The sequence below is a fragment of the Thamnophis elegans genome, chromosome 5 (genome assembly GCF_009769535.1).
Source record: "Thamnophis elegans isolate rThaEle1 chromosome 5, rThaEle1.pri, whole genome shotgun sequence".
NCBI lineage: Eukaryota > Metazoa > Chordata > Lepidosauria > Squamata > Colubridae > Thamnophis > Thamnophis elegans.
Genome location: NC_045545.1, coordinates 90,173,550 through 90,201,250, shown reverse-complemented (window position 1 = coordinate 90,201,250; position 27,701 = coordinate 90,173,550). Strand labels below are relative to the sequence as shown.

General features: G+C 40.0%; 1 protein-coding gene across 2 annotated transcripts; it reads right to left on the bottom strand.

Annotated features, from left to right (window-relative positions):
• Nucleotides 1-26: 26 nt before the first annotated feature.
• LOC116508871 (proteasomal ubiquitin receptor ADRM1) lies at nt 27-26,066 on the bottom strand. 2 transcript variants are annotated; one of them, XM_032217657.1, is made up of 10 exons: nt 25,959-26,066; nt 22,839-23,049; nt 21,846-21,962; nt 20,895-21,018; nt 20,157-20,243; nt 18,920-19,001; nt 6,411-6,646; nt 4,650-4,807; nt 2,954-3,056; nt 27-1,220 (listed from the first exon to the last, which is right to left on the bottom strand). In XM_032217657.1, exons 2-10 carry the CDS (start codon nt 23,046-23,048, stop codon nt 1,114-1,116), a joined length of 1,224 nt encoding a protein of 407 aa, XP_032073548.1. In that variant the 5' UTR covers nt 23,049; nt 25,959-26,066; the 3' UTR covers nt 27-1,113. The 2 variants fall into 2 exon arrangements, with proteins under 2 accessions (XP_032073548.1, XP_032073547.1); XM_032217656.1 differs by lacking the exons at nt 27-1,220; nt 2,954-3,056; nt 4,650-4,807; nt 6,411-6,646 and adding an exon at nt 8,677-12,339.
• Nucleotides 26,067-27,701: the final 1,635 nt, after the last annotated feature.

The following is a 27,701-nucleotide window of genomic DNA, read 5'->3' as shown; positions in this document are numbered from 1 at the left end:
TTGTGCACTTAGAAGCATCATTGTATGTTTATGTGTGTGTGTGTGTGTGTATATATATAAATGTATATATATATCTCTCTCATCACATTGGGGAAGACAGCTCTGAAAAGAATTTTATTACTTGTCAGTATATTGGTTATTTTAATGCTGGGGTACATATTGAAAAGTGGATTTTAACTCACCCTGACTTTTATTTCAGCAACTTATTTTGGGTGCTGAATAAAGAAAGCAATATTTCTGTACATCATTGCTACATACTTCCAATAAAATGTCCTGATTGTTTTTTTCTTGTAAAATTTGTACAAAGTGGCCTCAATGCAAAGAGGAGAATGTTTGAGTGAATGCATTCATAGGATGCCACGAAAGGGGATACTGGGCTTCCCAGTTTATACAATGTGAATTACATGCTTACAACCGAGTTGCTTGCAAGGGTTCCTTGCAGCTATTTGTCACTCTCTAAGCCAGTGTTTCTCAACCTCAGCATTCGCTGGCTGGGGAATTCTGGGAGTAGAAGTCCACACATCTTCAAGTTGTCAAGGTTGAGAAACACTGCTCTAAGCCATAACCATTCTTAATCACCTTGCGTCATGCCCAGCCCACCCTTGGAGAGGCTTCTTTTGCAAATAGAGCTTTTAAGCCAGTTAAAAATACCTGGGTTTGTGATTTCTGTGAAAATATTCTGCTCAAACAATTCCCCAGGCCCCACATTATCCAACACAGGAGGAGGGGAGAAGATCAGGAGCCCCTCAAATCTTTTAATGAAGGCAAGAAGTCAAATATTCCACCAAATATAGACACACCCAGGTACAATTAGCTAAATATAAAAAATATATATAAACTAATAGATGTAGGTTAACCCTTCAAACATAAAAGCTACAGTTTTACTGGATGCAAGATTTCATTTAGTCCAATCAAATCTTTCCTAGGGACAAGTGGTGTCTTAAGGCTAAACAGCTGCCTGGGTTATAGCAAGAAAGAAGGGGGGGGGGAGTTATTTTCAGAAATAATTTTGGGAGTGAGATCCTTTACTTGTAGATTCAATACATGGAGTCAGTTAGGGATTCTACTTAAAAGTTAATATCTAGGAGTATCATTCAGACACAATTAAGAAACCTAATCTAAACTCATGTCTTCCTCTTCGTCCTTTTTTTCCTTTGCTTCTCCTTCCTTTTGGTCGGATTTGACGTTGTTCTGCATGGCTTTTGCAAACGCCTCTACGTCTAGAAAAAAAAGACACATTATATGGGTAATCCAGTAAGAGAAAAGTAAGAAAGACAGCAGGCGGCCTTGTGCACATTTGAAGTGTGTAGTTGCAACACATGATTTGCAACAGCAAGGAAGGTTTGCAGCAGGATAGCTGCAATTTGCAAAGTCTGTTTTTAAAGGTTAGTCCAAATGATAAATCCTTTGCATAAAATATGTTGGCCTAACATTATTTCCCTTCTAAGTCAGTTTCCAACAAGCTGGATATCACACTTTCCATTTCACTATGCTTTACTAATAAAGCGTGTTTTTACTTTACTACTAAAGCATGAGTTTTTTTATCATTTAGACCTGTAAGTGCTGCTCCCCTTGGCATACAATCTTGACGGCATACAATTAAAACTTTAAAACTAATATTAAACAAAAGAGAAGGGAAAATGGTGTGCAACAGCCAGCCAGGTGTCTTACACTTGTCTATTTCAGACCTTGGGGGAACAATCAAGTTTTTAAAGAACATCTACAAATTTGTAGTGTCAGGATGAGCCAAAACATTTTGGGTTTTCAAGACGGAGCAGCTCTCTGGTAGCATTCTTGGTTAAAACTCCTTAACTATTCAGTAGTAAGAATTCAACTAATTCTCTGCAGCCCTTTATAGCACAGACATAGGAAGACATAAATGATTGCGAACAAAGGTGCTAGGCTTCGAACCACCACGTCAGCAATGGACAATCCTGAATAGGATTCGCACCTCACACAGCGTCTGCCAGGACTTTTTGTATAAATGGGGCACAGCATCCTCCCCTCACTGTGACCGCGGGGTCCCATGTCAAACTGTAGATCACATTGGGATCAGCTGAGGGCATATACAAGTCCAGTATCTGATTTTTTTTAATATAAATGATGCTGAGCTTCATGGTTAGATCAGTGGTCCATAACTTTTTGGGCACCAGGGACCGGTTCTGTGGAGAAAGGTTTTCCCGCGGACTGAATGGGATGTGCTTTCACACGGAGTCTGCATCCCGCAGATGGGGATTCACTTGTTTGCACGGCCCGGTTGCTGGCTTGCCGTGGATTGGATTGGATGGACTTGAAGTCTGGACTTCAACTCCCAGAGTTCCACATGGTAGCTGGGGAATTCTGGGAGTTGAAGTCCACAGCTTATAAATTTGCCCACAGCTGAGAAACACTGGATGAGTGTGACCCAAAAAAGCCTTCCAGAAAACACAAGAGAGCAGAATGTCAGGCCTCCAGTCATTTTCCTTTTAGGCTCTTGGGCCTGCCACACATTCTCTTATTTTACTATGCTGTTTCATTAGTGGGGAATTGGGAGGGGGAATAGTAAGGAGTAGAATGTTGTTATCAAAATAAAACATTCTTTCCTAGAAGCCCAAGGTCATTCTTTGTCTCTGCACCTCTGCACATGTCTGGAACTAGATGGGTGGAAATGCCAGCGTGGCAGAGGAAGATTGGACCATGTGATAGACTTGTGGGTGTGGGGGCAAGATCATGAACTTTGAACTGGATAGAAAACCCAGGAAGCTTTCAGATTCGGGTTTCCACAGATGTGCCAACATGTCTCTCTTAATAAATTGGAACCTTGAGGAAAGCTCTGCCTTGAACTCTGATTTAATTTTGGATGACATTTGGAACGCTGACACAGAATTCAAATCTCACGATATATTACTTCATCCTTAGAAAGATTTCCGTTCATGATTCAGCAGCTCCCAATTAGCTGGGCAAATGAACTTACCGCCTTTATTTGCTGCGTCTATGGCCTCGGCTGGTAAGCCAAATTGGCTCATCAGGGGTCCCAGCTGTCCAGAAGCCAAGGCAGCACTGAACATGCTCAACGCCTGCAAAATGAAAAAAGACCAGCTCAGCTAGACTGTAAGAGATTCTTAGATTCTGAGAAAATCAAGCTTCTTCTATCTTCAAAGAGGCAGACTACAGACGATCCTTGTTCCGAAAAGATTTAGTGATTAGGAGAAATCAAAAATCCAGCTCCCATTGGCTACATGACAACAGATGAGGGATCCTTCTCATGTGCCTGTGATACAATCTAACCAAGGTCAGGCTTCATTCATCACATTTTCTTTCTATCCTAGAATACGATGCTCTAATTTCAATACTCTGCCTTAGAATTTCTTGGTATTTCAATTGGAGCTAAAAAAATTAGATAGTGCTACGAGCTTCGTTGTAAACTATCCACCTGGGTGGTAGCGTGACAACTATAATTCTTTAGTTGAATTCTCACCAGTCCTGTGGATTGGTAGCTAAGCAGTGCTGGGGTAAAGTAAATCAGAATTACTGTAAATCAGTAATGAGTAAAGCAACACAGCCCCCAAATAGTTGCATACTATCAAAAAGTTCAAAATAGCAGCAACGCTATACTGGTCAAAATAACACTTAAATTTCTGAATGAACAGTCTCTCATCCCCCCACATCACCTTTCCCTAATCTGACCCTGTAGGCCAGGGGTCTCAAACCTTGGCAACTTTAAGACTTTGTTGGCTGAGGAACTCTGGGAGTTGAAGTCTACAAGTCTTAAAGTTGCCAAGGTTGGAGACCCCTGCTGTGGACCAGTTCCTAGAGGTAGCTTTTGACCTCTCACTTAGTGACAGTTCAACGTTACAATGGATCTCCCCAGAGCTACTTATGACTCAAGCTAACCACATTCACCTGGCCCCTTGAGAGACCGCCTTCTTCCGATTACCTCCCTCCGACCGATTAGATCGCACAGACTGGGCCTCCTCCAAATCCCATCTGCCAGTCAATGTTGACTGGCGACTACACGGAGGAGAGCCTTTTCTGTTGCAGCTCCGACCCTGTGGAACGATCTCCCCGTCGAGATTCGTACCCTCACCACCATCCAGACCTTCCGCACAGCCCTTAAGATCTGGCTCTCCCAGCAGGCCTGGGGATAGGTTTCCAATTTACCCGCCCGAGTGCTGACTGTTGAATGCAAGTTGTGTTTTATTATTTTATCTTGTTCACTTACTGTTTGTCTTTTGGTATTGCACCCCCTTCCCTGTGATTGTAAGCCGCCCTGAGTCCCCTCAGGGAGAAGGGCGGCCTATAAATCTTAATAAAATGTCTAAAAAAAAATGCCCTTCAGCAGTCACATAATCAGTGCTTGACAACCAGCTCATCATTGCAGCACCTGAAAGTCACATAACCAAGATTTGCAACATTTTGGGTCGGTTTCCGGCCAAAAAAACCAACAACAAACCTTTGGGAGGAAAAATGGATTTGCTTAATAATTTGTGGCATTTGTGTCACGAAAAAATAACCCACTGAATACGTGATGCTTTGACTTACAACTGCAATGACTGACAGCTTTAACTCTGGGCTCAATTACAGTTGAAGACGGCCTGCACGAGGCCTTAAGGCTTTCTTATTCAACTTGGGACCAAGCTCTGCTCTTCGGCTGACGTTCAAATGGTTACCTGATGGAACTGCGGAGAGGTGAGCGTGTTTTGAATCTCCTCTGCTGTTTGCGGCAGAGATTCCCCCGAAGGAAGGTAAGGCAGCAAGCGTTCTTGGACTTCCGTGTTGGCCAGAATGGGTGCCATGATTTCCGGAGTGAGCACACTGGACAGGTCAACTGGGGAACACAATTAGGATGGCCTCTTAAGGCACACAGAATTAGCAAATATGCTACAGGTGATCACAAATCCCAAGAGTAACCTGGAAACCACCCCAATAACTATAAAAATCATGACTACCACATCCTAAATGTGCTATTTCGGGGGGGGGGGGGGTGTCAAACTTGGGTCATCACATGACATATCACAACTTTCCCTGTTATCGCAGGCCATGAGTTTGACACCTCTGTGCTAGTTGATTCTAACCAACCTGTTGTGGGCCACCAGACCCAGACAAGGTGGTTGGGGAAAAACTTAGTCCAGTTCTGGAGTTTGGGGAAGGCTCTGGTGGATGCTCAGAGTTGGACACAGAGATAGAGCACTGGGCCGTCTGGCATTTCCCAGCCACCGGAGAAGTAGCTGCCTTTGGAGGCTGAGATGAGTGAGGAGGAACAGCTGGGGCCTGTTCCAGATACATATATGCGCAGATCAGATAGGAGAGGAGAACAATGGAGGACAATGAGCCATCTCGGGAAGCAAAACAAACATGGACGCTGACTGGCCCCTCCCTGCCTGGGGAATAAACAGGAGGAAAGGGGAGTGGTTTGGTTGTCGCAGACAACTGTTTGCATTTCTAGAAAGTTTGCTTCTTGTGTGTTTCGTGCGACAAAGACTGCCTTGCCAGAATTGAGGTTTACCTATTTTTCTGTTGAATTGACTCACATTTTTAAGAGTATAAGATGCATCTTCCCCCACCTAAGAGGGTGAAAATTTGGGTGCATCTTATACATGGAATGTAGCCCTGCCCACCCACCAGCCCCCACCCTTTGGCTTCTGCCTCCCAGCAATTTGCCTCCTTGCAGCAAACAGCCTGTTTCAGTTTCCGCTTCATCACAGCCTGATTAGCACAAGCAGCTGATTGTCAGTTGGATCAGCCTCCCCACCATCAGCTGTTTCAGGCTGCAGGGATTGCCATTGCTATTGCTTCCACGTGCCCCATTTTCGGCCTCCGCGTGCCCAGTTTATGCCCATTCTGATCCCTGCCGCCCAGAACGGGCAGAAAATGGGACACGTGGAGACCAAAAGTGGGATACGGAGGTTGAAAATGGGTGCGCGGAGGGGTAATAGGCTATGGCAATCCCTGCAGCCTGAAACAGCTGATCGTCAGAAGCCGATCCAACAGACAGCTGCTTGTGCTAATCAGGCTGTGCTGAAAAGGGCTGTTGGCTGTTTGCTGCAAGGAGGCAAATTGCTGGGAGGCAGAGGCAGATTTTTTCCTCCTTGTTTTCCTCCCCAAAAGCTAGGTGCGTCTTATACTCCGAAAAATATGGTAACTCCTTGCAAGACTATTGCCTGCACTTTCTGTTGGTGAACACAATTAATTCTCAATGTGTAAATAAAGAGGGTTTTCTTTGTGGGGAGTCTGTTTCTTGCTTCTGGGAAAGCTGGGTCAGAACATTACCAACCAACAGCTGCCTAACACTGGTTCATACTGTTGTATCTGAAGTCCAGAGGTTTTGTCTAACTCCAGGCTTGAGTAATAAAAACTGTGATGTTAGGATGGAAATTCGAGGAAAGATGCGCGTTTTGAGAGACATACCAAACGTGCAACCCTCTTTTTACCTTGCGGCCCTCCTGTTCCGGCTGGTACATTCATAGTTGCTAAGATGGTCTGAAGATCACTCAGCTGGATGGGTTGGGTAGGGCTTGTTGCTGTGCTGGTCCCGTTTCCCGAGCTTGGAGCAGGGCTAGGACTTGTGGCTGTGGCCGTGGCCGCTGCAGGAGCAGCAGGAGCGGGCGTTACCCGTGTGGAGGAAGTGCTGGAGGATGGTGTCACAGCGGCTGACTGGCTGCGAGAACTGAAAGATTTCGGGGAAAAAAATTCTGCAGCTGTTATTTCTCAGCTAAAGAAGAGAAGGGGGTTAAAGAAGTGAAAAGCCCAAATTTAGGCCATCTAGTCTTCATTTGACAACTCCTTACGATGACTCCTCTTCTCAGTTTCTAACTCTTTTAACTTTTTTTTTTCTATCACAAGCACAAAATCCAGGTGAAACGTTCAATCACTTTGGTTTTGCCGATTAGATGTTATAGAAATGGCTAGTATATACTAAGGTGTAAAAGTCAAAAGTTGAGGCTGTAATGTTGCCATCTTCTACTGTGCTGAAAATAGTTGAAAATCAATGGGTTGTTTTTTTCCTTTTTTCTTTGGTCTGGTATCCCATATCCCCCCCCCCCGTTTTTTCTTCCTTAATTTCCTATTTCGATTTTCCTTTATATTTTATACTTTGATAAAACAGAAGTCAAACTCTTAACTTATCAAAGGCAACAGATAATTTCATTTTACAGCCATGAATTTAGTAGTACAATTTTGGAGAAACGGGACACAAATTTTGGTTCCTACAGATGAGAGCCGGTATTTTAAGTCACATGTTAAAAATGCTAGAAGAAAGAAAAGTGACTCTTCAGTTGCAAAATACATGCTGCTAAACAAAGCATTCCACACCCAAACCCAGGTACAACTTGCAAAGAAGTCCTGATTGGTCCACAAAGAAGATGAAGACATTTAGCACACCCTTTTCCCTGGAAAATGTTAGATCATTTTCATGTCTACATCTCTAATGCCCTATCTACAATGAAGGAATAATGCTGGCCTATATATCTATGGAGATTCTCCATCATCCAGGTCAAGGTTGTCCCAAAGGTGCTTTTTCAAGAGGGGATGGGACTTTGTTTTTTCTTTGAAGTCGTCGCGCTTCCCATTCAAGAAGCTTCTTCAACTCTGGATGGTGGGGAATTCTCCAATCAGAGCTGAAGAAGCTTCTTGGATGAGAAGGAAAACATCTTCAAGGAAAAACCAGAAAGTCAAGTTGCCTCTTGAAAACAGCACCTTTAGGACAGCTGGTCTGTATAGTTAACGTAAGAGTTATTGAAATAAGTAAGAAGCACTGATATTGTTTCCAAATAAATGCAGTCCTCCACTTATAACGGGGCACTTGGCAACCAGGCTGCATTTACGGTTGTTTGTAGCATCTCTTGGGTCACACGACTACAATTTTTGATGTTTTAGCTAAAAACTGGTATTCAGGTTTTCAGCAAAAACACCCCACAGCGAACAATGAGTTCGTTTAACGATCAGAGTCTTTGTTTAATGACTACCTCAAAAAAAGGTCATAAAATTGGATCAGTCAGACGAGGACCTGCTTTGCAACCCCAATGGGCGGGCTCCATTGCAATTGTAAATCAAAGACCAGCTGTACAAGCATAATTGTTTTTTTTAATATAATATTATTTTTATTATACAATTTTCTTTGTTATATACAAAATTTCCATATCCACAATGGCAGTGTACTAACAGGGTATAATCTTTTTAAAAATACAAATAGTAAATCTTATGCACACAATAGCTATATCTATTATTCTCAAAGTCTATTCACCATATTCTTCACTTTTCCTTATTAAACATTTTCTGTTATTTAATTAAACACTGTTCTTTTTTGTCTATAGTTAACATCAAGCATTATAAACATCAGATAACCATCACATTTGTAGCCATTATCGTCAAGTCTATTAATCAATGTTTACTTATCGTTATTCAATATTCATTAATTACACATTTACTTCATTTTATTTACATATCATTATTCTAAATTTCTAACTTCTGTTCGCTATTTTCTAACCATTGATAAAATAATTCCCAAGTTAAAAAGGATTGTTTCCTCATCCTTAATTTTCAATGTTAATCTATCCATTTCAGCACATTCTAGTATTTTCTTTATTACATTTTCCTTTATAGGTATGTTCTGTTTGAGTTTTGTGCATATACAATTCTCGCTGCTGTTACCACTTGTAAAATTGAATATGTATTTCTTTTATTATATTTCTCCGGTAGGATACCCAACAAGAACATCTCTGGTTTTAGGTCTATTTGTTGTTTTGTCATTTCTTCTAGCCACATATTTATTTCTAACCGTATTTTTTGCAATAGGATAAGTCCACCACATATGACTGTAAGAACACGGTAATTGTTTACATTTCCAACATCTGGGAGATACATTTTGGAACATCTTTGCCATTCTTACTGGTGGCAATGCCACCTATAAGACATTTTGTAGATATTTTTTTATAGGCTGTTGACATCATCAATTTATAGTTTCTTTCCCAGAGTTTTTGCCATTTATCTAAGTTCTATATTATATCCAAAATTTTTGGCCCATATTATCATAGTATCTTTTACTTGTTCTTCTTCCATTTTAAAACTCAATAAGCAGCTATTTTTTAAATTTATCATCCATCCCTAAAAATATCAGATATAATTCTGAAGGTTCTTTGTAAAATCCATTTATTTCTGCATCTTACTTGTACCTTGATTGTATTTGCATAAGTGGCCATCAAGCCAAATCAATTCCTTGATTTTTCAGTCCTTACTTCGATTTTAATTTCCCTTGTTCATTTAGGATATTTTTATATCTTGTAATTTTTTCCAGTTCAAGAACATTCTATTGTGGATAGCCACACAGATATTTTCATGTAATGTATGATTTTTCCCCATACTAAAAGTAGAGCATTTCTAATATGTCTTTGAAAATATCTGTGTATTTTATTTTTCCCATACCAATTGCAAATCATGTCTTTTTAAAGTCAAAATTTTTTGTTCCTCAAATTAACCCATTCTTTCACCCATGTAAGCACTTACAACTCCCAATCAGGTAATCCAAATCCAATTTTATTCTTGCTTTTTTCCATTGTCAAATAAACTTAAAATCAATTTATTTAAATCCTCAAAAAACTTTTTTTCCTAGTTTTATTGGAATTGTTTGAAACAGAAATAACAACTTCAGCAAAATTTTCATTTTTATTGTAACTATTCTTCCAACCATCGACAGCTGTAGGTTTTTCCATTTTTCCAGATTTGTTGTATTAATTTAAAATAATTATCTTCTTTAATAATTGCACTTCTCGCCACTAACCAAATTCCTAATATTTTACTTTTTTAGTTATCTGAATGCCCATTTTTTCTACCAATTCATTTTTTTGTTTATTTGTAAGATTCTTTACCAGCATCTTAGTCTTTTCTTTGTTTATTTTTAATCCTGCTACTTCAATAAATCTTCTTTTTTTTATTAATTTAGATCCCATTTCAGTGGCTCTTCTAGGATAAATACTACAACATCCACAAATGCCTGTAATTTGTAATTTTCTTTTTTTATTTCCATGCCTTTTATTTCTGGGTCTTGTCTGATCTTTCTAATCAAGACTTCCAAAGTTAGTATAAATAATAAGGGGGCAGAGCTATCTGTTTTTCAGAGTGTACTTCATAGTATTCCAATGTATTCAAGATGATTCTCATATTATTTTTAATTTGACTTTTGGATAAGAAACCATTCTGGTCTGGGCGTACAAATTTGTTCAAGAACTTTAGTCTCTCTACTATTGAGGTATATATTTTGTATTCTACAATTAATAATGATATTGGTCTAGTTTTTTATCTGCTGTAAATGAGTCTTCTTTTGGCATTAAGCTAATATCTGCCGATGTTTTAGGAAGATTGGCCTTAACAACACATCATTATAGATCTCCAACATTGACAAACCTAAGAAATCTTGTAGATGTTTATAAAGTTCTGCCGAAAGCCCATCTGATCCAGGTATTTTATTGGGTTTTTTGCCTTTAAATTGCTTCTGTTACTTCCATCATTGTTATTCTTTCGTTTAACATAGCTTTCACTGTTTCTGGTATTTTGGGTAACGCGGTCTTTTCTAAATATTGTTTTATTATACCTTCTGACACTTTTTCTTGACTGTAAAGTTTCCCTAAAGTTTCCCACAGAATTCCTGGATATTCTGGCGATATCATATCTATGCTAGACCAAGATTGGTGTCTGTTCGAATAAAATGTATATTGGTTTTTCTTTGGATTTCACTCTCCCCATAAATCCTGTACGCCTATTTCTTGTGTCATTTCAAAAAAAGGTTTTGGAAGTGTCATTTTTTTTTACTTTTTTTGCTGCACCTATAGTCTAGTTTGACATCCTCAATTGCACTGAAGTCCACTATCATACAAATGTATTCATAGTCTATTTCAATTATATTCTTATGGTGCTTTTTGTAGAATTCTTCTTGTTATTTGGTGCATATATTGCGATCAAAAGAATCTGTTTCTGATTTATTACAACCTCAACCATCAATATTCTCCCTTCTTCATCTGAATACACGTTTGGCTTTTACCATTTCTTTAACATATAATGTCACCCCTCTTTTCTTTAGTTGTGCTAAATATATAAAGAATATAATTTCCCACTTTGGGGGTATTCGAATAAGTTGCAATGTTGTTTTTTTAATATGCACTTCTTGAAAACAAATTAGGTCCATTTTTATTTTTTGTAGTTTTTTTTTCCTTTTCATAGGGGAGTTCAATCCATTTATGTTAATTGATAACATCCTTATTTCTTTTTCCATCACTTAATTTATATATAGGTTTTACACTCCTAGTTGTTCTTATCTCCCTGTTCTTTTGCTCTTGCACCTTCTCATTCTATTCGTTCTCTTTTTTATTTTCACTCTCTTCTTGTTGCGAAGTCTTTTCTTTTGCTTGCATTTCTTCTTGTCTTTCACTTTCTATCTCTTCCCTGCTTTCCTGCTGTTCACTTGCAGCAAAATGATGATTAAAAAAGGCATATGCTTTATCTAGTGAATCCAGTCTAAACCTTTTGTTTTGCCAAATAACCAGAATTCCCTCTGGTATCAACCATCTAAAAATTACATTACATTTGATCAATTGTGAGGTCAGGAATTGATATTGTCTCCTTTGATCTGTTACTCTCCTAGGGACCTGTTTCAACATCACATTTTTTTTCCTTTTATATTTCAAAGGCTCTTCTCTTGATCTTTTAAGTATTTCATCTCTCAATCTCTTTTTAGTAAATCTCACGCGTACCTCTCTTGGGAGTTTATGTCTTCTTGTGTAATTTGTATGAATTCTAAATATTTCCCCTATTTCCACTTGGACCTCTTGTTTAGTTTTCTGTAGAGCTCCAGCCAACAACTCTGTTATCACGTCCATCAGGTTTTCCCTTTTCTCTTCTTTAATATTCTGGAATCTTAGGAAGTAGGCCGCCTTTTCCATCTCCAGGACAATTACTGTCTCCTCCAGGTCTTTGTTAACTTGGGCTACTTCCTGCACTTCTTTCTCTGTTTGTTCTGGTTTGTCCTCCATTTTCTGTTCATTTTTTGCTGTCTTTTGCAGAATATTCGCCATTTTTTCATTAATCTGACGTATTTCCTCCTTCAGCTCCCTCATTTCATTTTTTATCTCCTCATGATTTTTTGCTATGGTTTCTTGAGATTTAACCAAAGCTTCTTGAATTGATTGAAGCGTCGCTTGCATGTTCTGAAGAGAGTTTGATATCTCCATACCCAACCCACTTTCTTTGGATCTTTGACTGGATGGCCTGGATGCTGCTGAAGAAGCTTCTTGGATGAGAAGCGAAACGTCTTCAGGGAAAAACCAGAAAGTCAAGTTGCCTCTTGAAAAAGGCACCTTTGGGACAGCTGGTCTATATAGTTAACACAAGAATTATTGAAATAAGTAAGAAGCACTGATATTTTTCCCAAATAAATGCAGTCCTCCACTTATGACCAGTCACTTAGCAACTATTTGAAATTACGACCCCCAAAGAGGTACTTACAACCCAGTTGCAACGTTTCCCCTGTCACACCGCATTTCAGGCACTTGGCAACCAGGCTGCATTTATGGTTGCTTGCAGCATCTCTTTAGTCACATGACTACAATTTTTGATGTTTTTGCTAAAAACTGGTGTTCCAGTATTCAGCAAAAGCATCCTAAAGCAAACAATGAGTTCATTTAACAATCACGGTGCTTGCTTAATGACTGCCTCAAAAAAAGGTCATAAAATTGGATCAGTCACGTGAGGACCTGCTTTGCAACCATAATGGGCAGACTGCATTGCAATCGTAAACTGAGGACCAGCTGCACAAGCATAATTCTTGGGGGGGGGGGGGTGGCTAATATAATGAGCTATGAAAGTGCCACAGAAGGCTGACAGCTCTCAGAATTGTTATAGTCCTCCTTGGACCTCCACTGATGAACTGACAACGTCCCTTCCCATCTCACACTTGTAGGTGCAAAACTGGCACTGAAAGAACTATTTGTCCAGAGTGCCCTATAACTATAGTAACTTTAAGATGCCACAATTACAGCATGGCTCAATTGATTCAGCTAAAGGAGATCTGACTTTGTGGCATAAAATTGCTCTACTGTGAGGCTGAGAGGTCTCAAAACATTAAAGGTAAAGCTAGGGGTCCCAAACTCCTGGTCTGTGTTCTTTTTTTTTTTTTTTTTGGTTCAAAAGTTTTATTTTCTTTTAAAAACAAACATTTCATCATTCCTCAATCAGTAAGACATTGGAGTACAATTTTTTTGTGTGTCAAAATAGTTCTAGTTTACCACCAAATTCTTGTCTAGCCTAATGTATACCCCTCCCTCCCTCCCCCCCAACCCCCTCCTCCTCCCCCCCTGACTTCCCAGAACCTGTACACGGTATGGATTTTTAACACACAGAGTCTAAAATCTATTGGGAAAAAAGAAATAAAGAAATTAATGACATCTCTACATTGATCTTAGCTTCTTCTTGCTGAGCTAACTTTAAACAATTTAAATCATTTCTGATCTTAAGCATAGGCTAACTGGAATTTCTTGGTCCCGTATTTATTTTGTATATAGTCAACCCATTTTTTCCAGTCTTGTTTATATCTCTCATTTGAGTGATCTTTAACATATGCCGATATTTTAGCCATCTCGGCTAAGTTTGTAACTTTCAATGTCCATTCTTGAATTGTAGGCAAGTCTTCCTTCTTCCAGTATTGCGCCACCAACAGTCTTGCTGCCGTTATTAGGTGCAGAATCAAGTTAGTCTCTACCACTGTAAAGTCAGTACATATACCTAGTAAAAATAACTGAGGAGTAAACTTTATCCTTCTTTTAAAGATATTTTGCATAATCCACCATATTTTTATCCAAAATGCCTTAACCTTTTGGCAGGTCCACCATATATGAAAATATGTAGCATCAAGAGAACCAAACCTCCAACATTTAGGCTGTACATTCAGATACATAGAAGCCAGCTTTTTAGGATCTAAATGCCACCTATAGAACATCTTATAAAAATTTTCTCTCAGGTTTTGAGCTTGTGTAAATTTCACATTTCTTACCCAGATTCTTTCCCATGTATCCAACATTATTGGTTCTTCAATATTTTGAGCCCATTTTATCATACAATCTTTAACTAATTCTGTTTCCGAGTCCATCTGTATTAATACATTATATATCCTCTTTATATGCATTAAGCTTTGATCTCTTATTTGTTTAAACAAATTATCCTCAACTTGGATAAAACCAATTTTTTGATCTATTTTCCACCTAGCCTGTAATTGCCCCTACTGGAACCATGTTTGAACTACCTTCTCCTCTTTTAATACCTCTAATGATTTTAATTGTAATACTCCCCTTTCCGAGGTAAGAAGCTGTCTGTAAGTAATTCTATCTTGTTTTTGTGCTATATTCATATTTTCAATTGCGTGTCTAGGAATTGCCCACATGGGTATCTTGTCATTTAATTTATATTGGTATTTTTTCAGACCTGCAGTAAAACATTTCTTAAAATATGACTTTTAAAATTCTTATCCAATTTTTTGTTGAATAACAGGTAAGCATGCCAACCATATACCAGATCGTGTCCCTCAATATTCAATATTCTATCATTGGTTAAATGAGTCCAATCACTAATTACAGATAATGCCACTGCATCATAATATAGTTTTAAATTAGGTAGTTTCAATCCTCCCCTCTCACGTACATCTTGCATTATTTTCATCTTTACCCTCGGCTTCTTTCCTGCCCATACAAATTTGTTGATACCCTTCTGCCATTCTAAAAGATTCGCATCTTTTTTAAGTATAGGTAACATTTGGAAAAGAAATAAAATTTTTGGTAAAATGTTCATTTTCACTGCCGCTATCCTACCCAGCAAAGATAAGTGCAATTTCTCCCATTTTTTCATCTCCGTCTATATACTATGCCAAAGTGGTTCATAATTATGCTTATATAATTTCCCATTTGAAGTTAAAATGTTAACTCCAAGATATTTGACTTTTTTAACTACCTCACATCCTAGCATCACTCCTAATTCTTCCTTTTGTTTAGTATTCATATTTATAGCTAGTATTTTTGTTTTTCCTAAATTTATGTTAAAGCCAGACACTTGACCATATTGATTAATCGTATTCATTAAGACCATACTGGATTCCTGCGGTTGTTCCAATATTATGACCAAATCATCCGCAAAAGCGTGGACTCTATATTCTTGCTGCCTAATCTTGATCCCTTTTAAACCATCCAAGCCCCGTATTTTATTCAACAGTATTTCCAAAGTTATAATAAACAATAATGGGGACAAAGGACAGCCCTGCCTTGTACCTTTTCCAATTTGAAGAGAGTCTGTTAAACTTCCATTGACTATGATTTGTGCTGTTTGCTGTTGGTATATTGCTTTAATTGACTGTAAAAAATTATCTCAGAATAAGAGATACAGAAATTGCCAGTTAACTCGATCAAAGGCCTTCTCAGCATCCAAAAATATAAACGCAGCAGGGATCTGGTTGTTCTTTCCCAAATATTCTAATGCATTAATAATTAATCTGACATTACTTTTCATCTGTCTCCCCTGTATAAAACCTGTTTGGTCCGTGTGTATCAATTGTTGAATAACCAACATTAACCTATTTGCTAATATTTTAGTACAAATTTTATAATCTACATTCAGTAATGAAATAGGTCTATAATTTTTAGGTTGAGTAGTATCTTGATCTTCTTTGGGTATCAAAGATATAAACACTGTCTTCCAAGATGGGGGCACTTTACCTTCCGTTTGAATCTTATTAAATAATTCTCTAAGAGGTTCTACCATTTCTAACTGTAAGTTTTTATAGTAAACCGCTGTCAAACCATCTGTACCTGGTGCTTTCCCTGACTTTAATTGCTTAATTACCTGCAAGATTTCCCCGAAGGTTATTGGTTGATTCAATTTTTGCCTGTGCTCTTCTCTAACTGAGGGTATTTTCTCTTTATCTAAATATTTGTCTATATCTAAACCATTAATTTTATCCCCTTTATACAATTCTGTAAAAAATTCCCGAAAGGCCTTTTGAATCTCTTCCTGTTGAAACACCTCCTTCCCTCTGTAAATCAGTTTAGATATATTTCGAGTTTTCCTTTTTTTCCTAATCTGATAAGCTAACCATCTGCCAGGTTTGTTTGCATTACAGAAAGTATTGTGTTTTGTATATAATAAGTTAGTGGCTACCTGGTCAGAGATCAACATGTCAAATTGAGATTTTAATATGTTAATAGCTTCCTTAACCTTTGTATCGTCTGGGTTCATTGTTAACTCCAACTCTTTTCTCTTAATTTCCTCTTCCAGTTCTGTTTGTTTTAACCCTTGTTTATTTCTATGTGTTTTATTTATATTCATCAGCACTCCTCTCATATACGCTTTGCTTGCATCCCATACGAATTCCATAGGTGTACCCTTATTCATATTCAAAACATTCAGATAGTAATTTTTTACAATCATTAATATACTTTTCATATCTAAATAAGTTTTCATTCAATCTCCAAGACCTTCCGGCCTGCACTACCCTTCCCAACTCCATCCAAACTGGGTTATGATTCAAAAGGACCCTAGCCGCAATCTTTGTCTTCTTGACCCTAGAAAGCAAATCATTAATGGTTAGTATAAAATCAATCCTTGAAAGGGATTGATGCCTGGGTAAGGTTTGGGTAACTTTGCTCGCATCTTAGTATTTAGACGGGAAGTCTTCTTATCTCTCTTAGTGTCTATCACTCCATTCCAGTCACCCAATAGTATACAGGAACTATAGTCCCACTGTACTAATTTAGCGTGAAGATTTCTATAGAATCTATCTTGCTGTTGATTGGGAGCATAAATTCCCAAAAGTAATGTCTTTTTCCCTTCTAGGATTAAGTCTAAAGCAATATATCTTCCGAAGGAGTCAGCTTCTATTAATTCAGCTTTCATATCTTTTCTTAAGTATACAACTATACCATTCTTCTTTTCCATGGCGGAAGCTGCAAAATGTTGACCAAATTTTGAGTTAATCAAATATTTTTGATCAGTTGACTTGATATGAGTTTCTTGCAAACAAATTATATCATTCTTAAACTGTTTGAGGTAATGAAATATTTTCATCCTCTTCTGTGGAGAATTCAGTCCGTTGACATTCCATGTTAAAATCTTAGTTGTCATCTTTGGTTGGCTGAAGCATTTTTAGAGCTTCCTGCATGGCCTGTTTAACCTTAGGTCTAGCTCCTCCCACTGCTTCCAGACTTGTTATTATAGTTCTTTGATCGATGGCCGGTGGTTGTTGAGACTGTTGCTTTTTAGCTTGTTTCTCCATTCGTCTAGTAGTCATGCGGCTAGGTCTTTGTTCCATAACACCTTGCACTTCTGGAAAAGAGAAATGCTCCATCTTGTCTGGTGGTTGTGTAGTTTGCTGTCTATCCTGTCCTTCTTGTGGTCTTTCTCCAGGTCCAGATGGTGCAGGGTATCCGGCCTTCAATATATTATAATAAAAATCTCGAGCTTTCCATACAGAGTTGAGGCGATATCTTTGCTTATCAAATGTAAATATAATGCCAAATGGTGCATCCCATCTATACTGTATCTGACGATTTCTGAGTTCTTCGACCAAAAAAGCGTAGTCTCTCCTGGCTCTTAACATTTGAGGTGGTATCTCTTTCAAAACAATCAGGTCTTGACCGCCAATTTGAAGCTTAGTGTTATAAGACGCTTGTAGTACCATATTTCTAAGCTCTCTTGTAGTAAAATATATAACGATGTCTCGAGGAAGCTGCTTCTGCTTTGCCAGACAAGAATTAACGCGGTAAGCTTTGTTGATTTGCCAGTCAAGGTTGGTCCCTGGTCTTCCCATCAGGCAGTCAAAAGCTTCCGATAGGATCTGTTTCAGATTCTCCTGTTTCTCCTCACGCAGCCCCCTTACTCTTAATGCAAACTCCATTTGTCGGTACTGTATCATAATTTCTTTTTCAGCATTTTCCACTTCTTGTTCCACCACCTCTGTTTTCAATGTAAAGTTGGTATTGGCATCATTAAGAACCCCTAGAGTATCTTCCATTCCAGAAGTATGTTCTGTCAATACAGTTACAAGTCTCAGCATTTCATCTCTAATTTTAACAACCTTAGCGTCGATTTTCTCATACAGCTCCTGTTTAAGTCCTTTTATTTCACTTTTGATTTCTTCTTTCATTTCTTTTATTTCCTCTTTTCTCTCCTCTCTATTATCTCTAAACTTATCTTCCATTTTAATTGTCAGTGCATCAATAGCCTCGCTTAGTTTGCTCAGGAAAAATTCTTTCGTTAACACATCCCCAGCAGGGGGCGTAGGAAGCGGAGGCTGCAGCCTTGTGCCAGGCACTGGGGATGTGCCCCTGGGAATAGAGGGTGACGGTTTCAGATTAGGATTTGGTTTTGAGGCCATTCCAAAATTTATCTTCAAGCAGTTAATAAAACTCTACTGGCTGACTGTGCAGCTATAGGAAGAGATGCTGAATTTCTCCCTTTGTTTTGAAATTTGAGGCTTGGCAAAGCTTTACCAAGGATTTCAGAAAATAAGCATTGTAACAAGACAGTTCAGCAGATTCATCACCATTTAAATTCCAGATAAGCAAGATTAATGAGAGAAAGGAAGTCTTGTAAAAATGAAACTAATTAAAAAGTTTCTGCTGGCCGATTGTGAGGCAGGGTCTGGTCTGTGTTCTGTGGCATGCTAGAAACCAGGCCACACAAACAAGCGAAGCCCCATCCATGGGATGCAGGCAGCATGTGAATCTCTTTCCTCCCCGCCACTCTGGTCCACTTAAAAACCTTTCTCCATAAGACTGGTCCCTGGTGCCCAAAAGGTTGGGGGCCACTGCCCTAACTACTCATGTCCAACTCTAGGGGGCAGTATAATGAAATGAACTTCTATCCCTACCTTAATATTTAAAAGGAAATTTAAATAGTAAGTTAAACTTCTTACCTGGAAGAAGAGCTGCTCGTTGGAGGCCCCCCACTGCCCAACAGACTAGCCAGACCGGGACCTGTAAGAGCACCAAGTCCACCTATTGGCACAATTAACAATAAGGTTTTTTTTTTAAAAAGTCATTTCTTAGAAAAAGTTTATCAAAACATGTATTTGGAAAAGTTTATTCTCTCGCGAGAGGCCAAATTTTGCATTCCAACACTGTAAAACTGTTATCAGTGAGAGGACCTCTGAATCTTGCTGCGAACTCTCAAAAGGAATGACCGAAATAATGCCTGTGTACCATGTCTTCCACAAATTTCATATATCAAACCAATCTTGAATCAAACGAAATTCCAAAATTTCTAGATCATACATTCAGATCCACAAACGTTGGAAATTAGTTGCAGAACTTTCAGGGCAAAGGTTCACAATTGTTACCATCTTTAGAAAACTATGTCCTACTGGGGAAGCCTAAACAACAGTAAGTAAAAAAAGGAAGCACATTGGCCAAGTGAGCAATTATTGAAGGAACTTCTCACTTTATTACTTGACACTCTGAGCCCCAAATCAAGGCCTCGGAAGGATTATAATATCAAATGATCTACTCCTTCCTAAAGCATCTCTAGGTACACCTCTCCCAAAGTATCACACTATCCAAACATGCTTACTGAGGATCTCATGCCACACTGAGGTAAGTGAATGAAAGAAAGGGAAGGGGAAGGGGAGAAAAGGAAAGAGAAGGAATGAAAGGAAAGAGAAAAGGAAAAGGGGAAGGGGATGAGAGGCGAGGAGAGGAAAGGAAAGAGTTCTTCTTTGTCTTGATCTATTAGTTTTGATTAACATGGAAATACTTGGAAGCACCATTCTTAGCTCTTTCATATACTAGAAAGCAACAGAACAATTCTACCTGCATTCATGCAATAGGAGGAGTTTGGCATCAATTCAGTGGTTGGCAAAAGGTCTTGCTGGTTGACCAACCAATGAAGAAAACAAAACGATTTAAACCAGGCCTATCAAACTGGTGGCCCATGGGCTGGATGAGTCATGCGCAGGCCACACCCATACCAACTCCACAAAGGCAAAAAAGTCACGATATGTCACATAACACGATTGAGTTTTGGCACCTGTAGTTTATACTAATGCCCCTGCATCCCACACCAACATTCACAAATCAGGGGACTTTGGTTTAAGTATATTCTCATCAGGGGAAAGAAAGGCATTTTCTCACATAAATATCATGAAAGCACTTTACCAAGTCCTCCTAAGCCCGTTGGTCCAATCAACTGCATCAGCTGGTTATGACTCATGTTTCCCAGAAGACTTTGCAAGCCACCCTCACCTAAAAAAATTAATAAGACAAAATATTTTTAATCGTGCAACTAAATGCCACACAATGGAAACTCCTTAACAGAATGAAAGTTTTGGTGCTACTTTAACAAATATACCCAAAAATGCATTTTAACACTTTCCTTTCAGAACATTTTCCTACAATCCATAATCCATTCGAAAAATGGTTGCAGGAACTGGGTATGGCTACTCTACAGAAAAGGAGGACTAGGGGTGACATGATAGCAGTCTTCCAGTATTTGAGGGGTTTCCACAAAGAGGAGGGGGGTCAACCTATTTTCCAAAGCACCAGAAGGCAAGACAAGAAGCAATGGATGAAAAATAATCAAGAAGAGAAGCAACCTGGAATTAAGGAGAACCTTCCTAACAGTGAGGACAATTAACCAGTAGGTGCTTCATCACTGGAGGTTCAAGCTCCAAGGTCCTTCCAGCTCTATTCTGATTGATTGATTGAACTGCAGATGCTGCCTAATCTAAAAGTATATATGCTACTATCAAAGCACGGATTTTTACTATTTTATATGTGATTTTGATGTTTAGCCAGCATCGAAGATTTTCTAACCGGATTTAAAAGAATTCCTTAAAGAACCAGAACTAAATGACTAATCCTGAGCAGAAAGAGCTTCTTGGAAAAGGCTCCTACCTCCAAGGGCAGAAAGTTCATGGCCCCCACTTCCACTGCCTCCTAGAGCTCCAGGCATGGGTGGATTGTTGAGGTACTCATTCACCTTACGACAATGCTCTTCATCTTTCTCCGTCTTAGGTTCCTGGAAGAAAAGAAGGAAGGAAGGAAGGAAGGAAGGAAGGAAGGGAAAAAACATTTTCTTCAGGACAGTTGAGTAATTCTAAACATCTTAGCTTTCTCAATAGAAGAGGTCCTCAATTTATGCCCAATTAGCCACCATTCGAGGTTACAATGGACACTCCCCTGTGTTTCCCCACAAATAAGAACCTGTCTTATATTTTTTTGTCACCAAAAAAGGCACCAGGTTCTTTTTGGGGGGCGGGAGGGTGAAATGTCATCCACTGACTCACCTCACTTGTGCAAGTCACCCCCAGCCTCTTTTTCACTTCAGGAACCTCTTAATCCAACAAGGGCAGGAAGGCTTTCCTGAAGGCCTCTGCAGCCGATAACAGAACTCCAGATCAATCCAGAGCTCTGTTATCAACTACAGAGGCCTTCAGGAAAGCCCTGCAGGCTGCAGAAGAACTGGGCCGAGGGGTGCAAGCCCTGGCTGCAACTGTCTGAAGGTAAGTATAGGGCAGCTCCACTCCTCCCCCATCCCCAACCTAGCTTAATTTTACCCGTGCACCATGGAGTGGGTGGGGTGTTAATTAGGGTTTATTTTGGGGGTAGAGCTTATATTGGGTGCATGGGTAAAAATCAAGTTAGGACTTACTTTCTGAGTAGGTCATATTTTCGGGAAAACAGGGTATGACCTAGATCCAAAGTTATGGTGGCTAACTCTTCCCTATCAATTTCATGATTGCTCTCTCTCAAAATCTTCTCTAGATGCACTGGCGTTCTACTGTACAGCATCACACTAAAACTCCCGGAGAAGCACAGGACACAGAGACTGAGGAACTCGCAAACCTGCATCCAGAAGAACAGTCTCTTGGATCCAGCCTTGAACTTCAACACATAGACACGGCCAGTAGTACACTGAGACACCCTCTTAAATTCACAGTCATCAGGAAATATGATCAAGTCCTAAAAAAAACAAAGGCGGGATCTAAATACTTACATAATCTATCAATACTGATCAACAACTAACTTCTCAATCTACAATAAGGGAAAAAGAAAACTTCATGTTCGATTGCTCCCTTGCAAGGTACCATTCCAATTATCGGGGGGGGGGGGGGAATCAAATCTTCTAGATCAAATGTTCTCTCATTCCCATCTATTGTCCAGGCAAGAAATTTGGGGATTAAAAGATGCCTGAAAAACCACAAAGCAATTCCCTTTCTTGAAGGTTCATTTTCAAAGAAGAGAAAAATTATGGATAGTGACTCAATATGCTTCATGAGAAAAAAACAGGATGCTCCAGGGGAAAGCAGAAAACATAATTTGTACACAATTTGAATTATATGTTTATCGGCATGGTTTTCGAGAAAGAGCTGCAGAAGCTAGATGCACAATGAAAGTAAATAAATACTTGCCTCTATGCAGAAAGAGGTAATTCTACATAGATTCACATATTCTATATTTATTCTGTTTCTTGCTAAAATAGGAGCACGAGAGAAAAGGGGGCTAAACTATGTCACCCCAAAGCATGTAACTTAATTTCTTATTATAAGTGAGAGCCAGCTTGGTCTAGTGGTTAAGGTGCTGGCCTAGAAACCAGGAGATGGTGAGCTCTTAGGCATGAAAAGCCGGCTCGGTGACTTTGGACTAGTCACTTTTCTCTCCGTCCAACCCATCTCACAGGGATGTTATGGTGGGGAAAATAGGAAAAGTTGCCGTGAGTTACTTAGAGGTGGGGTGAAACTCTAATAAATAAAAAAGCATAGGAGCATTCTATTTTAGCTATCAATGGGCAAACATGCTATAAATCTATGTATCCAATGGCTGGAGTGTTCCACTTACATCCTCCACGTTCCCAGATGTCCTGTCTTTCCAACAGAAGTGAATGAGGGAATCATCCGTTTGCTGTATGTAGACAAGGCCCTTCCTCTTATCAGGGGTGACCGTGCTGCTTTTCAAAGACATCTTTCCTGCACGGAACTCGACCAGGTATTTGCTTGATGAGCCCCGAGAGCCGGGCACCAAGGTTGGGAATAAAGCACCAGAAGACATCCTAGAAAGAGATAAGAATTCATCACGAACGCTTCAGTCCTGGCAATCACGTTTCCAGAAAAGTAATATAGATACATTCAACTTTGGCAGCTGGCACAGCACCAAATCTGACCCCCTAATTCAATCCTCTCTACATGCCTATGACATCTTCGAAGAAAAACAACAAGAAAGTCCAGTTGCCTCTTGAAAAAGCACTTTTGGGACAACAATGACCTGGATGGCTGAGAATCTCCACAGACATCTAGCTATGCACTTTCTCTTCAAATGGCGTGAGAGTAGGAACGAATTTCCATGAGAAAAAATTGCAGACTACAGGGACCATTTGCACTTCAGTTTGAGATGCAGACAACAGAGACTCTTCCCCAACAGCTTGTGCCTGTGTTCAACAGTGAAGGGACACAGGGCATAAGCATCCTGCAGACAGCACAGCTCCACAACACACTGCCCCTTTTAGCAGTTCCAGGAAGACTCCAAATCCATTTGCACTACTCAGGTGACCCTGAGGACACAGACGAATGTCCAAGTAGCCTCAACAACTCTCTAAAAGAATGCAAATAACCTGCAAGGAATATAAACCCTTCCATTCCCCACCATCCGGTCAAAGGTGAAGAAGCTTTTTGGATGAGAAGCGAAATGTCTTCAAAGCAAAACAAAGTTCAGTTGCCCCTTGAAAAAGCATATTTGGGACAACCAGGACCTGAATGATTGAGAATCTCCATAGACACCTCCCTATGATGCTATTGTTGTTAAGCAATTTCCCACTTGGGTTGCACCAATTACAGTATTAGTTTTACCTGAATTTGGGGTATTCTCTTGCAAAAATATGGATAATGAAGAACACAGTTCCAACCTCTGAAGTAGCTATGCTATTATAATTTTCATTAATTCTTGCGTGCCAAAAGAAATTGGTTTCTTTTTTTCTCTTTAGAACTAGTAATCTGCCTCTTCACATTCAATTCCAGTACCAAATCTTCAATGTAGAAAAACAATGCAGACAAATGTTAAAAAAAGTAGAGTCCAGAGTCAGGTGCTATTTCAGAAATGTTTGATGCAGATTTCATGGAAGATTTATACATTATTAAAACAGAGAAACTGCCAAATGAAACAGCACAAAAGCCCAACAATCTACTACAGCTAGATTTTTGAGATTAGTGGTTAATTTTCAAAAAAAGTATTGAAACCAAGGAAAGAATGACTATCACTTTCCTCATCAGATAATCACACATCCCTGTGGCCAAAAATAAAACCTGATCAACATAAAAAGGGACGCCTACCTTTAAAAAGTCATTTTTTTTGTTATCAATTTCTTATTCCTTTCTCCAATATCTTTTAGACTGTGTTTGATAAAAATCTATACCGTGTACGGGTTCTGGGAAGTCGGGGGGGGGGGGGGGAAGGTTGTTGGGGGTTGGGTGGGGGGGAGGGATATATATCAGGTTTGATGAGACGTCTTAGATTTTAATGTAATTTGTCCCCACATGTATACTGTTTTTTTCTTATATTTTCATAACTATTATTATTACTATTTTTTCTTTAAAACTAGGATATGTTAAGCATATTGACATGTAGCGGAAATACACCAATGAGAGGAGGAGTGGGAAACAGAAGGGAGAAGAAAGATGGGAAGAGAAGGATAGGAGAGAGGGTAAGCGGGGAAGATGAGAAGGATAAGGAGGAGTGGATTGTAGAGAGAGAGGAGCAGTGGAAAGGGAGGGGAAGTAGAGTAGGAAAGGATGATGGAGGGAAGATAGAAAGTTGGAGGGTGGTAGAAGAAAGAGTTGTATGGAAAGCAGAAGAGCTATAATGGGTTTCTATTTTTCTGGGCATTGTTGACAAGAGGAACTGATGTAATTATTATTTAATACTATATGATACGGGCTATGTATAGTATACATGTGAGTGTGTGTTATGAAAATGGAAATAAAAAATATTCATTAAAAAAGTCATTTTTTAAAAAGTATATTAATTACTTGATAGCATTTTAGTAACTATATTGGGAGTCCAGCAAAATAAAAATGTTATTGCCAAAAGCACATTTCTTCAAAAAAGTTCAAGTGCAAATGAATTTGACTTGAGAGAAGCAACCTAGAAATAAGGAGAAATTTCCTCAATGGAATATCTTGTCTCCAGAAGTTGTGGGTCTCGAACATTGGAGGTTTCTAAGAAGAGATTGGAAAGCCATTTGTTCGAAATGGTATAGGGCCGTGATGGCGGACCTATGGTACCCATACCACACCTGGCACGCAGCCATCGGGCATGCAAGCCATCGCTCATCTCAGCTCCACCGGACATGCGTGCGTGCCTCTTGCCAGCCAGCTGGTTTTCGGGCCTCTGCCGCGCATGCACAGGATGCCCACTCTAAAGTTACACATGGGATTCTGAGATAAGGAAGGAACATGTTTCCCTAACAATAACCAGATATTTTAGAATAGAATAGAATAACAGAGTTGGAAGGGACCTTGGAGGTCATCTAGTCCAAACCCTATACCACTTCAGACAAATGGTTATCCAATCTCTTCTTTAAAACTTCCAGTGTTGGGAGCATTTACAACTTCTGGAGACAAGTCGTTCCACTGGTTAATTGTTCTAACTGTGAGGAAATTTCTCCTTAGTTTTGGGTTTCTTCTCTCCTTGGTTCCCGCCCCCCCAATCCATTGCTTTCTTGTCCTTTGGTGCTTTGGAGGTTAACAACAACACCCCCTTCTTTATGGAAGCCCCTCATATACTGGAATACTTCTTCAGCCCAAACTTTCTAAAACCGCCCCTGTAAGCCTCACCTGGGTGCTGGACTACAATTCCCATCATCCCCAACCCCCGTTCGGACTTGAAAGGGTGCGTTTGAGCGGTTGAGAAAGGCTACCCTCACCCACAACTTTTCTGGGCGCTCCCGCCGAGCCCGCCTACGGTTACCTGTCGCCTCAGTTGGGCCTCCCGCCGCTTGCTTCTCTTCCCCTCAAAAAGCTTCGACGGTCTCTTCCGACTCCCCTCAGCAGCTCTTCCAGTCACACCGGAAGCCCGCCTTCCTTCTAGCCTTTGCCTCTGTTTTATTGGCTGGAAGTTTCCCCGCCCCTCCACTTCTCCTTGGTCAGAAGCCGTGCCACTCAAGATACGTAAGTGCAGTCTCATTCTCGTGTCGCGAGACTACACGGACCAGCATGCACCGCGCTCCGAGACGCTCTTTCCGCCTGCCTTCGGCTATTGTGCTGTGTCACGTCGGCCGGGCGGAAAGGAAGAGGGGGGGAAAGGGCGGGGCTTCGGAACTGCGGAAACGTTGGAGAATCGCGTCCTACGACGGAAGCGTAGTGTAGCCTGGAAGTTTGCAGTATTGCGTGTTCCCCTACTGTAGATCTCTTCCTTCTATATTGCATTTACGCTAGACAGCCACGCACGATAATTATCCATTTTTTAAAAAAATATTGTTTTAATCCGCTTCCTCCTCAGCCTGTTAGGGCGGCCAGTTCTCCCCTCCCATGAGTTCGAGCCTAGCAAAATTCAGATGCTTGGCCATTGGGCTCTTATTTATGACGGTCGCAGTGTCCCGAGGTCATAAGATCTCCTTTTTGCAACCTGCTGAAAAGCAGTCAATGGGGAAATCAGATTTACTTAATTTATTGACTGGAGTGATTCACTTAATCGCTGTGGCCAGTGTAGGAAGTTATCATCCAGCCCTCTCCCAGAAAAATGAAATTCCTAGGAAATATTGAAAAGGCAGAATATTTCTCTGGATGTGAAAAGAAACATGTTTTAAAAGACAGAATAGTTGCCTATAGCTTTCTGCCCATCCCCAGCTAATGGGCCATTAAGATGGCCAAGCTAGCCCACTTTACATAATAAAGACTTCTCCTCACTGCAGCTGTAGGGGGAAGGGATATTACTCAACTGACCACAAGGCAACTGAGAACTCATCACAGCCTAGAGAGTAGCCCCTGCATGGCACCATGGGAGTCTGACAACCAGTCAGAATACATTTCTTACACAGGAACAGGAAACAGAGAGGTGGGACTAAACAGGGTATAAAAGCCTAGCAAGCCCCTTCCTCAGCCCTTCTCTCTTCTTCTCCATCAACATTGAAACATGTGATCACCTTTTCTGGTCAGGGCTCAAGCCATGTGGCCCTGTCCAACAATAAACCATCTTTCCAAGCAGCCTCCATGTCTCCAGTGTCGTCTTCCCCACTTGGAGCTGAACCCAGAAGGACATTTCTTTCAACACCAGAAAAGTCATAATGTCTTGCTTAACAGCAGAAATTTTCGGCTCAATTGGGGTTGTTAACTCGAGGACTATCTGTACAAAAATGGGAGCTTGCTATTACGACCGAGGCCGTGTCTTCCAAGGTTGACCAATACTGAACCAGATCTTCCAGAGAGCCGAATATGTTGAGACAAAGATGTTTGTGTAGGTTAAAGTAATGGTGGGGGGGTGGGGGGGGTGGGGGTGTATTTGTCCATCCTGTGTGCTGGAAAAGGTGACAATGCAATACGGGTAGTCCTCGACTTACAGCAACTGAGCCTAAATTTTCTCTTGGTAGATGAAGACAGTTGCGGATTTTGCCCGTATACGACCCTTCTTGCCATTCATATGTAAAGTGAATCACTACAGTTGTTCAGTTAGGAACATGGTTGTTAAGTGAATCTGGCTTCCCCATTGACTTTT

What these genes read in the sequence shown, in the direction of transcription:
- LOC116508871 (XM_032217656.1), bottom strand. Translation starts at nt 23,048, where the DNA reads ATGTCTTCTGGTGCTTTATTCCCAACCTTGGTGCCCGGCTCTCGGGGC. An exon ending in CATCTGGGAACGTGGAGGAT is followed by an intron (nt 21,963 to 22,838) that starts GTAAGTGGAACA and finishes TGTTTTTTTTAG; the next exon opens with GACTTGATCATATTTCCTGA. An exon ending in AACGGGCTTAGGAGGACTTG is followed by an intron (nt 19,002 to 20,156) that starts GTAAAGTGCTTT and finishes TTGTGCCAATAG; the next exon opens with GTGGACTTGGTGCTCTTACA.